Raw genomic sequence first — 13,139 nt, forward strand, 5'->3', positions numbered from 1 at the left:
AGACCAACTTTTAAAACATCCATCATTATTAAAATTCAGACTCTAATTCTTTTTATTTTTGTAAGTATTTTACCATTGCATCACACAACACTCAAATTGAGTTCATAAATATATAAAGAGAGAAAATTTGTTTTACAGAGAATACAGAATGTTCCATTTTAATTTGCATGAATTATGTGAATAATAAATAAGAAATAATCTCTAAGACTAAAATATCTCACTCACTCAAACTTGCTTTCCAAAGATGATTTATAATCTACCAAAATAAATATTCCTAGAGTTAAGTTAAAAGAACAAATAAGGAGAATCAAAAGAAATGCCCGAATTGGTACGCCATGCTGAATCTTGTAGCCACTACAAACTATACCTGAACAACCACTGCAATGATTACTCTTTATCACAAATCAAAAGCTCAGCAGACAAATTCTTTGTATAACAGTTCTGCAAACTTCATTTATTCTGCAAACTTCAGTTATTACCATAATTAATGGTGGCATAAATTGCAGTACATGGCATCTTAGCTTCGAGGTATGTAATATATTAGTCTACATTTATACAATACAAGTGAAGCAACGGTGAACAGACATATATTTAAGATCTTATCTCCTATGTGCCGAAATGTTTTTTAGATCACCAAATCTCAGTTTTCACAAAACATTGTCATTTCAATGCCGAGAAGGATAATTCTGTATCCGGATCAAAAGTAGCTGGCTCATATACTACGGTGCTAGAAACCGAAAAATCAACATCGTAAAAGGAAGGACAAGGATCAGAAATTTTTTCAGAACCCAAATTGACTGGAAGGTTGTCGATAGTTTGAATCTGCTCAAGCGTCTCTATAACTTGTTGCATGGCAGGTCGGCTAGTAGGATCCCAGGTAACACAGCTTTTGGCAAGCTGCACTGCAAGAACTGCTGCTTTTAATGGGTATTGTCCACGGAGTTCTGGCTCCATCAATCTAGTCAGAGTTTTATAATCTAAGAGACATGAATCAACAATTTCTTCATAGTTGGGCGAAGCTGTTTTGAGTACACTTTCAGACCATTGTTGTTTAGTTGTGCTTAAATCTTCCGTGATCTCTTTGCTTGTTCCACATTCTTGTGTTGAGAAATGTTGACTTGTTTCACATTCATCTTTGGAGCTCTTTTTGATTGTGAGGATTTCATACGCCTGCTTACCGGAGAGCAATTCCAGCAACAGGATTCCAAATCCATACACATCAACCTTCTCGTTCATTTTTCCTGAAGTACAATAAGAATGATAAGTATCTAATGTAATCAGTCATAAGTTGTATTCTGCATGAAGATACAGAGCACTGGTATAAAGCCCAATAAACAAGAGTGGAGGAATAAATAATATGCTATTGGCATGAGAGAACATGGAAGACAATGGGGCGGAGTGGCTTTTTCAATAATCATAATCATGATTATTACCGTCGGCAAGATATTCAGGAGCAAGATATCCATAGGTGCCACATACATCTTGTGAGAGATAGGATTCCCTCTGAGTCGGACCATACATAGCCAACCCGAAATCTGCTAGCTTTGGATTGAAGTCCTTTGGGGGGAAATGCATCAGAAATAAGCATTACCCAAAATGAATTGGATCCTAGAAGTCCAAGAAAGAAATATATACATACAGAGTCAAGAAGGATGTTGGCAGCCTTTATATCCCTATGAATGACATGAGTTGTGTGTAAGTATGCGAGACCTCGAGCGACACCAACTGCTATCTTTACTCTCAGCTTCCAAGGAAGTGGTTGGAAACGTGTTCCTGCTCATGTAGAAAAGGTTGTGACTTGTCATTGAAACTGACAAGGACAAGAGATGTAAATTTGGCATCTCTAATGTCATGGCACAGAGAAATTATCAAAAACTGAAAGTACATAATTATTCGCATTAAGTCACTGAATCTGTTTCAATCCTATATGACTTGGAGGGAGGAATGAGTATGATTCTTGAACGTCCTGTGCATTGACTATTTATCGAACATACATCATTTTGGCATCCTATACACTTGATGTTCATTGAACAGACATTTTGGACCCAAGCATGCTGTGGAACCAAATTGCAGAAATTGGCTTGCCTTTAGAACATCCCTAGATCCTATTTTTTTATTACTTGTATTTGATTATTTAATAGATGGTTTAACATTATCTCAATTATTAATTGCCTAAATGGTCTGTGGACTATTATCATTGTTTTATACGCTGGATGCATAACAAGTCATTGAGCCGCAACATTGGTTTCCTTCATCTAGTTAAAGATAACATATAATGCATCAAGGATCTCAAAAAAGATACTCTGAAATAGGTGATTTTTTAAGCTCCCTTTAGGAACGAACTCATAAACAAGAATCATTTCCTCCTTGCAATAGCCCAACAGTTTGACAACATTAGGGTGTAACAAGCGCCCAAGATAGTGCAACTCAGCCTGCAAAAGAAACATGAGGGGAAAAAACTCGTTTAAAAATTTTAGGCGGTGAATGTAACAATGGATAGTAACAACCGAGCATATGAAGTATGAAAGCTATACTCCATTAAGTGATCTAACTTCCAGAGTTGACACTAAAACATAGTAATGAAGTCACTGTTGAAGATCAAAATTAAATAAGAATCAATATGTGGCAGCACTTGATAAAATACAGATGGAAATTTGTCTCCAAAAAACTATGAAACACAGTTTGATTTTCCAATCTCTACTGTTGGGATGCACGAATTCAGCAGGATCATTGAATATAACAACTTAAATTTGTCTCCAAAAAACTGTGGAAATTATTCTGTTTGATTTTCCAATTCTACTGTTGGGCTGCATGAATTCATCAGTGTATAAACAACTTAACACTTTGTAAAGTAGAATATACTATATGGAAATTATAAGATGAATATTTGTATACAATGGAATCTGAATAATAGGTACATGTTTGAACTAGTGAATTGTGATAAGTATGCAAAGCAAGTAGCTAACAAAAGAATTTGTTGCATTTGCTATACCGCAGTCAGTCCCACGAATAAAATGTTGATTCTACAGAGCTACAGTCTTAAATAAAACAAATTAAATCAAAATAGTATCTAAATCCACTTAAAGTGAAAAAGAATCTATTCACTAAAATAGGTATCAGTGACTACCTCAAACTGCCGTGATCCATGTTTAAAGGTATCAACACATCTCTTGACAGCAACAGTCATCTTAGACACATTATTTGCTCTTTTCTTGAGGAATAAAGATCCACAACTCTCTCCTTTCAAGGAACTATGATCAATCAAACCCTTGTAGACCATCCCATATCCTCCACATCCAACAATGTTCACATCACTGAAATTCATAGTGGCACTTCTCAATTCCTTGAACTTGAATTTCCGAAGCAATGCATGACCGATGGCAAGTCTATCTGTTGTTGCAAGTAAAAGTCCTGCATAGGAACTGAAATGTTAGTAATTCATATTTGAATAACCATTGCAGGCATAAATAGTGTACAGGATATGCCCCGTGAGCTATTAAATGGTATCAATGCTTGTTTTGCTCACCCAAGATGGCAAATTAAGTGGTTGAATGTGCACGCCTAAAAGTAAATTCTTGTAAGCATGTATACAAATCAATGGATGATTCATATCAGATTCCAGTCTTAAATGATATCTGATCCAATTAATTCAGTAACTTACAGTCCAATGATTCAACACAATCGAATTGTTGCAGATGACTGGTGTTTTCTATATGCCTTATCAGACAGGATCTAAATGCAAACAACTAAAACCATCTTTCTAATATATTAGCCTTGATTCATCTGGGCAAACACAGATCTCCATAAAACAAAAGTTGAAATTCCAAACCCAAGGTTGGGCAGGGAAATGTTTTTAGTGAGCATTAATATGTTTGTCTTACCTTAAGGCAGACAAAGAAGTGAAGTGCAGGATTGTTAATGTTTATTAGCTAATAACTATTCCCAAAATATGTTTATTAACTAATCACTATTCCCAAAATCTCCAGCTTAGTTTTTTTTTTTTTTATACAAATAGGATTTAAACCCCGACCTCCTATTATAGTCTTTCCTCTACTTTGATAACAGCTTAATATTGATTGGCTAACTACAATTCCCAAAAGTTCAATTTGTTAGAAAAAGAGAACAATTTATATTATATTATTAACAAGGATAAAATATAGATGAGGATTAGAGGATGAAAAAAGGAGACAGGAAAGAGGTGATGAAAACAAGAATAATGGAGGTAGCTAATACGAGAAGGATTTCAAGAAGAAAATATGGTCTATTGATGTCGCCTTCTATACATGGGTTTTGTACTAGTGATAAAAAATATAGATTTGGAGTTAGTCATCTTCAAAAGGATCCCTCACCACTTCATTCTTTCTATCCACTCTAGATAAGATTAAAATAATAATAATATCAATAATAAATCCTGAAAATATTACCTTTCTTCCTATATATAAGAAGTAAAGTTGAATATAGGAACTCCAGTCAATATAATAATATTGAGAAGGTTATGGTTTCAAAATCATGGTCAAGATTGAATGGCAAAAATATCTAACTGATTCTATCACATTAATAGGATTGGTGAAATCGAAATGGCAGAAAATATATTAAAAAAGAGAAAGATAAAATTTAAGTAATTTAGTATGAGATTAGAAAAGAAGATTAAAAAAATTCTTTAAAATGTTATTATGTATCATTAAATTCCAAATTATTATTAATATAAGCATATATTTTTAATGGAAAATTGATCAATCAGATTAATTGCAAATAATAGATGATCATACTATCCATGATATCATATTATTATCATATATATTAATATTGAATTAATGTTATCAGGTAAACTCAAATTAAATTATGCTTGTAATATTATTAGTTTATGATTGTGGGAAATTTAAAAATATTCAATTTGACATTCTTATATATGGATCTTTTATGTCGTAGTTAATTTTGACTTAGTAGGTGTTAAGGAAATTGTTGCACCGATCATAGGTGAGAATGAAGATGGGTTTGAAAAAACTAGCAAGATCAAAGATAATTGAACCAATAAACTTGAACTGAGAAAGTTTCTCTTGTCCATGGATCTCTAAATCTCAAACTAGTTCTCACATCATCATCAAAATGTATTTGTCCCACCTATTTGGATCAGTTACGTGGATTTTGTCTCTCAATTGATGCAAAGTTAACAAAGATAGTATCTAGCAGTATCAAAGTCTGCATTGGCAAATATGTGGTTCGAACTTGGATTTTGGAGCTCTGGCACCACTTTGCTCAACTACCCTCATAATGAATTGAATATTTCTGAATGAGCTACTCAACTATATCCAATTTACATGATAAACATCCTCATTGACCTTACATATACTAGTCGATATTGGTTATTTGGATCACGTAACTTTTTAAAATCAACTTAGAACAACTTGTTTTTGTGTCTCTTGCAGCCTTTTTATTTCGACCCAATATTTGAGGTGGTTAAATGATTTTTCACTACCAAAACCCAAGGAAAAAAAACACCTACATATTACAAATTTTGAACTATCTCACAGCAATTGCTAACTAACATTGCTTGCCTTAAATACTTCAAATGCTTGTTCAACTACATATTGACAGTATATATGATAGCATACATCAAGGATGAAGCATATATGACAGCCTATATCAAGCTTTAATTAATAGTTGTAAATATATTATAATTAATAGTATAGCTATACCTTCCTGATTTAGACAGATTACTAGAAATCAACATAGATTTATGGCTAAAAATCTGTCTTCTAAATCACTAACATTTTCTATATAATGAAAAGAACTCTCATGGTGAGAGCATTCAATCCAATTGACATGGTATTAGAGCCATAATTCAGAATTTGAGTGTCATCTTGAGAAGTTGAGATCTTGGTTTAGGGAATATTTCCAGAATTCCTAGTGGTGTTATTTCAGTTCAAGCTTTTGGACTCTTGGGCCTGCTGATTTTCAACACTTCTAGTTGCATTTGATGAGTAACGAATATCATGTCAACTACCAACTCAGATATTTTTGGTGTCCATTTCACAAGTAAGAAGCCTAATTTTGTGCATCAACGACGACAATGTCCAACTTTATAGCTTTATGAGCTTGATTCGACATCTGCGCCTGTTCAAACTACTTCTTTCACAAACAATCATCTTTCACATGCCATTCCCCAGTGCTCTTCCAGAATCACCTGTTCACCGAATCGGTATGGCTTTTCCCATACATCTTTTCATACTACTTTGTCCACTATTCCTATTCCTTTGTGTTATTCAGAGACTGCTAAACATAATTGTTGGCACAAGGCTAGGCTATGGAAGAACTTAAAGCTTGTGGACAATCACACATGGGATATTGTTCTATGCCCCCCAATTGTTAAAGTCATTGGTTGTAAATGGGTCTACTCTATCAAGCTTCGTTCAGATGATACTCTAGATCGCTATAAGGCACGGTTGGTTGCCTTAGGTAGCAAACAAGAGTATGACATCAATTATGACGGGACTTTTGCTCCGGTTACCAAGTTGTCAACAGTTCAAATGGTCAATTGTTGTCTCACAAGGATGGTCACTTCATCAGATGGATGTTAAGAATGTATTTCCTCATGGTGATCTTAAAGAAGAGATTTACATTGTTCCACCGCCGAGTTTGTCTTCTTCCTCTTCTTTTGATGTTTGTAATATGAAGAAATCTCTATACGGGTTAAAACAAGCTCCTCAAGCATGGCTGGATAAATTCAAATCTACTTTGCTCCAATTTTCATTCAAGTAAAACCAATATGATTCATCTTTGTTTCTTTGCAAGACATCTACTGGTATTGTCATTCTCCTAGTTTATGTTGATGATATTGTTATCACTGGGACCGATTATGTCTTAATTGCTCCTTTGAAACAATATCTTCAAGCCTCATTTCATATGAAGGATCTTGGTCCTCTTACTTATTTCTCGGGTTTGGAAGTTCATACTAATTCTTCTGGTATTTTTTTGCATCAACATTAGTACACACAAGATTTTCTTCAATGAGCTGATCTCCAAGATGCATCTTCTGTGGCTACTCCACTTGAAGTAAACACAAAGTACCGGTGTAAGGAGGGTAATTTTCTTTCTGATCCTATTATATTTCGACAATTGGTGGAAAACATGAACTATTTGATTGTTACTCGACCTGACATTTCCTTTGTTGTTCAGCAAGTTAGTCAATTCATGGCAAATCTTCGTCATCTACATTTAGCTGTTGTTCATCAAATCATTCAATATCTTCGTGGGATGCCTTATCGTGGATTTTTTTTTTTAGCTAGTTCTCTTCTTCATCTAATTGCCTATAGTGACGCTGATTGGGCGGGATATCTTGATACTCGCCGATCGATCACGAGTTGGTGTATGTTTCTTGGTAATTTCTTGATTTCTTGGAAGAGCAAGAAGCAATATCGTGTTTCTAAATCTTCTATGGAGTCCGAATATTGTGCTATGTCTGCTACTTATTTTGAGATTGTTTGGCTTCGTGGTCTTATATTTGAGCTAGGTTTCGCTCAGTCTACTCCTACTCCGCTTCATGATGATAGCACTATTGTCATTCAGATTAGTGCTAATCTTGTTTATTGTGAGCATACTAAGCATATTGAAGTGGATTGTCACTTTATTCGCGAAGCCTTTGACACCCATATTATTTCTCCTCCTCATATTTCTACCAACCTTTAGATAGCTGATTATTTACTAAGGCCTTGACACGACAACATCATCAGTTTATAGTGAGCAAATTGATGTTTCTTGATCGACCAACATCAATTTGCGAGGGGCTGATAACATATATGACAACATACATTAAGAATGAAGCATATATGACAGCATATATCAAGCCTTAATTAATTGTTATAAATATATTGTAATTAATAGTATAGTTATACCTTCCTGATTTGGACAGATTGATTTAAACAAATTACTAGAAATCAGCCTGGATTTATGGCTAAAAATCTGTCTTGTAAATCACTAATATTTTCTATATAATGAGAAGAACTCTCATGGTGAGAGCATTCAATCCAATTGACACATATTATAAAATAAAATTTTCAAATATGGTTACTTTATACAAAAATCACCTGAATTAGATAAAGCATCTTCCACCTTCTTATCTACTTCATCCGATTTATTGACACATTGTTCTAGCATGATGTTTTTTGTTTGTTCCTGAGAAACTAAAATATGAGAGCTAATGAAAAACAAGAAAATGACAAAGGAATAAATTGACAATTTAAAATTTTGAGGCATTTAATGAAATAGCAAATCATTGCATTAGACTGGCATGTTTTAAGTATTTTTCACAATACAATTCATACATCTAGTAAAGTTTCAAGCATTTGTTTTATATTTATGTTCCATTTTTTGAAGTTGACTAAAATCAAACTCTACAGGTAGAAGGATCAATTTTACACAAACAAATTCACTTTCTCCTATGTCACCTTCACGAAATGTGCTTATCATACCTTAAGTGAGTAAAATTTAGAAAATTTTAGAAAGTAACTAAAGCAAAAATCCATACTCGACTTCTCTGGATATCCACAAGAGTTATGAGTGGAATAAGGTTCAAGTATTCAGTAATCTCAGATTGTGCAGTCCTGAATTGTTTAATAATTTTCCATCCCATGGCCAACAGATACCGATAATTGCAGTCATGGCAACTGTGTACAAGAATGTAAGACCTCCTCAGTGCATCCTCCAAAAGCTCCAATGGTTCTCTAGTAGAAGGATGCTTCTTGAGCTCTGTTATTCTGATCTGTTCCAATAGGTTACCAATCAACTTCAGCTTCTGTGCAAATTTCTGGCAATTTTTCTTGTGGCTTCGCGCGGTTGAGGCAGCCTTTGCTATCATGCGGATGAGGCTGACAGCATCTAAGCCAGTCAGCTGTGCAACATTAGCTGCATCCCCAAGCCCCGATAACGCCATTGCCTGCACATAAAATCTCAAACATAAGCTACAAAAGTTGAGCTTCCAAGCATGTTGAATAAAAACAAAGCAGCACCAAGGAATTAGGCATGTGTTCTCTGTTGAGCTTCCAAGCATGTTGAATAAAACAAAGCAGCACCAAGGAATTAGGCATGTGTTCTCTCTCTCTCTCTCTCTCTCTGTGTCTGTGTGTGTGTGTGTGTGTGTGTGTGTGTGTGTGAAGAGGAAAACCTGAAGAAGTGAATTCACAGCCAAAACAAGTTGTTCAGCATTCTGACTTGGGTTACCACTTACCAGTTGGGTCTGAATAAACCAGGGAGAGTCTATTGGGGCCTGATTATTGGTAAGATGGCTTTCAAACCTGCCCCATGGCAAAGGGCTTTCTTATCGCTTGGATAAGGTTGACGCTTGTTAATAGTTTACTCACCTCCATGCTAACTTACCAGACTTTAGTGTCCCTACTGCTTCCTAGGTCCTCAATCGAGTAGATTGGGGCTTTGCAAGAGCTTCTTCTGGCAGCATGGGCAGGTGAAGCTGTTGGCAGCCAGATTTCTTGCTTCTTGGGATCAGGTATACCTTCCTCGTTCTTGGAGAGGTTTGGGTATTCTGAATTGTCCCAATCAATCCTCCTGAAAATGGTGGTGGAAGCTCCTATTCTCACCCCTTCTTAGGAAAGTAGTGATGAAGCATCTTCTACTTAATTGTACATGTTGAATGCTGGTGCAGATTACTACCAATGGTCTGTCTTATAGAGGGGCGCCATCTTTGAGGTCATAAGCATCTGTGCCCAAATCAAATCAGTAATGAGCATAGTTTTGCATCCTGGCATGGTAGATGGTTCCCATGCTGCTACCTACATATACTTTTCTTGAATTGTATTTAGCTTGTTCTAGCAAGGGTGTCATGATTTGGAACATCTCCTCTAACATTTCCTACTTGGCCTCTCCTACCAGCACCCAATGGAATTTCCCTCATTTCAAGGTCTCTTATAATCAGCTTCCCTAATCACTAGCAAGCAATACTGATGATGGCACAGTATGATGGGTTTTGCTCCACTAGATCAACCTACTCCTCGTGTCCTGCAATGGCTATCAGCACAAGCACTTGCTCTACTCATCTGGTCTGGAAGTCATATACACCGAAAATGGTTCAAATCATCACATAGTTGATCTCGCAAATGAAAAGTTGAATATAGTGTTATAGAGGAAAGGTTTAGTGGAGCTTGGAATGGAGTATGTCTTATGTTATATTGGCTTTAATGAATCTCAATACGGTGAACTATGATTCTCCCTTTTCTGCTTTCAAAAATAAATCAACAAATATTGCATCAGCCATGGGTTGACCTGATGCCTGTTAAAAAAACCCTAATACTGATTTAAAAGTCAACATCATCTTATGATCCAAGATGGGCCGACAACATCCTGATGAGTACATACATACATATAAACATACTAAATGATTTGATATGCTCGAGACCAAGCAAACTATTAAATAAAATTGAATTTTACCAAGCATCTACCTCCTGTTGTTTCCAAGTATTATAGGAAAGACTTTTTTTTTCTGAAAAAAAAACACTTAGTTTTCTTATTTATTAGATGAAGCATCTGCATGTCAATAGATAAACAGAAAGTTTGGAAGTTGCAAGAGAGAATTAGAAGAAGGGGGGAGGCTGAATAAAACGAGTGACGAGTATGTAGTTTCTCATACCTGACAGAAATTGGGGAACCCGGTGGACAAATCGTTCAGAAGTAATTAAGAATGGCCATTTGTATCTGATTCAACCATTCGAGAACCTGAATAACAAAGAGAAACGTAGGGGACTCACTTTCCCTGATTCAAAGTCAGATCTACAAAACCTACATCTTCCCTCCAATGGAAACAGGTATATCAAATGAAAGCTATTGGCATCACTAGAGGAATGGACGACTTTAGTTGAAGAAATACCGTCCCTATCAAGTCCAGTTTCCACAGGGACTGACATCATCTTTGAAAGTCTAGGGCTGAACAAGCCGACTTAGTTGAAGTCAAAATCTGCATTCTCAAGAACGATTTAGGATGCCCCAGTCGCGACTACCTGACGCACTTCCAAAATCGCTCCTACCGTCACTATAATTCCGGTCGTCGTCGTCGTCGTCGTCGTCAAGTTCTAAGAAGGGGCAGTGCTTCAAATTCCGAAACATGTGGACTGGCCAAGTGAATCTGGATCCAAGAAAGCCTCAAAAGGTAAATGTTGGCAGTCTTCGTATCCCAGCGTTTGATGATGTAAAATGCAATACCGACTGCTATCTTTGTCCCCATCTACCACTTTAAATAAGAACAACAAACCAACAAATTTCTATATGTTTTAAGAGTGTCATCAATAGTCATTTTATTTCTTTATCCATAGTATTAAGGAGCAAAATTTAGATAAAAGAGTCTTTCATATCAAATCAGGGTGACAAAAAATAAATACGTTCATGGTAAATCACGGACGATTACTAGTCTTTGGAATAATGACGAACACACAAGAGAAATATTTACTTCAATTTTATCGAGATTCGAACCTCAAATAAGGATGACAATGGGTCGGGTTCGGATCGGATTCTATATCCTCCGTCCTCATACCCATCGGGTATAAGATCTCCGATGGGTATACCCAATGGCGGATGCAAGGGGGCGCGAGGGGGTGCGGAAGCACCCCCTTACTTCTAGAAACAAACAATAATAATATAATTATGATTAACAAATAAAGGATATAGTTTTAATTTTTTAAACTTAATGGACTTTTTCTCAAAAGTGTCATTAAAAACACTTTTCCCTTTCCTTTCTCATTCACGAACTTTTTCCAGCCGGCAACCATTTTCTTTCTTTCTCATTCCCGATCTTTTGGTAGCGGCTTTTGTTTTCTTTCTTTCTCATTCCTGATCCATTTTCCAGCAACTTTTTCAGCAGCCGAACCTTCTTTTTCTAAGTCAACCTTTTCTTCTTCAAACTAAAAACCCTAATCACACTAAGAGGAGATGGGATCCTCTGTCCCACTTTTCTTGTGTCTCCGTGTCCCATTCACTATCGGACGGACCACATCAGATCATGCATCCTTGAGATCTGACATGATCTGATATGATCCGTTCGATCAGTGAATGGGACACGAGGACATGAAGAAAGTGGGACAGAGGATCCCATCTCCATTAAGAGATCTCATTATTTCCCCCTCTTCGGTCTCCTCAAACCGTTGCCCTCATCTTTGTCGCCTCTTCACTTCGTCGACACCTCACGCCAGTGACGCCACTACTGTTTGCGGTTCGCCTGTTCCGTCGATGTCGCTGCCACTGTCGACGTCGGTGATCCTCCACAACAAGCAAAATCTCTTCAATTTTAGGTGAATCTTGTTCCTTATTTCATCTAATTTCTAATTTCATGATTTATTCTTGGTAATACTTTAATTGTTATGTTGATTGCATAAATTAATAATTTTGAGAAATTGACATATGTTATGGAGAAAATTTTAAAACGAAGTATTGAGTCTTCTCAGAATTCTATTGAAGAAAATAATAAGAAAAAATATTCTCGCGTTGAATTCAACCCGGATGATGTTGTTAGTGGCCCAGGGCTACGCAAACTAATTAATGAATTTGATGTTTCTATTAGAGATCAGATTCGAAGAGAATATTTGATTAGAGGACCTTGTCAACCATTTGGTCATATTTATCCCCAAGACAATTTAGTAAAGAGCATAGAAGTTTCCAAGTTGCTTGATTTAAAAAAATTTCATGGTTAGAATACAGTATATCAAAAGATGCAGCTTTTTATTTTTGGTGTTATCTTTTTAAAAATTCTCATAGAAGATGTCTTTTTTGAGCACCCCTCTAAAATTTTGTCTGGATCCGCCACTGGGTATACCCATACCCGTTAATTGATTGGATATATTCTATAGTTATAATTTTTTTTCTTTCTATCCAATTATTATCATTCAACAAAAATATATTAAAATTAACAACCTATTAAAAAATATATATATAATTAAAAAATAGATTAAATATTTATATAATCTTTTCCTAATATCAATAAAAATAGTAAGTTGATTTTGGAAAAAGAAATTTTTCTTTAATATATGTATATATATTATTTAATCGGGTATTCGGGTAGGGTATCGGATATTGATAATCCCTCCATACCCTCCTCCATTCGGATCAGATGTCGAATCTTCCATCAGATTCGATTGAAATTGTCA

General features: G+C 35.6%; 1 protein-coding gene across 1 annotated transcript; it reads right to left on the reverse strand.

Annotated features, from left to right (window-relative positions):
• Positions 1-452: 452 nt before the first annotated feature.
• LOC122028479 (probable serine/threonine-protein kinase PBL18) lies at positions 453-11,204 on the reverse strand. The gene is made up of 9 exons (XM_042587339.1): positions 10,874-11,204; positions 10,637-10,722; positions 8,525-8,932; positions 8,085-8,172; positions 3,128-3,411; positions 2,303-2,432; positions 1,640-1,773; positions 1,434-1,557; positions 453-1,241 (listed from the first exon to the last, which is right to left on the reverse strand). The coding sequence occupies exons 3-9, from the start codon at positions 8,927-8,929 to the stop codon at positions 661-663; spliced, it is 1,746 nt and encodes a 581-aa protein (XP_042443273.1). The 5' UTR covers positions 8,930-8,932; positions 10,637-10,722; positions 10,874-11,204; the 3' UTR covers positions 453-660.
• Between the last annotated feature and the right edge of the window lie 1,935 nt (positions 11,205-13,139).

The sequence above is a fragment of the Zingiber officinale genome, chromosome 1A, assembly GCF_018446385.1.
Source record: "Zingiber officinale cultivar Zhangliang chromosome 1A, Zo_v1.1, whole genome shotgun sequence".
Taxonomy (NCBI): domain Eukaryota; kingdom Viridiplantae; phylum Streptophyta; class Magnoliopsida; order Zingiberales; family Zingiberaceae; genus Zingiber; species Zingiber officinale.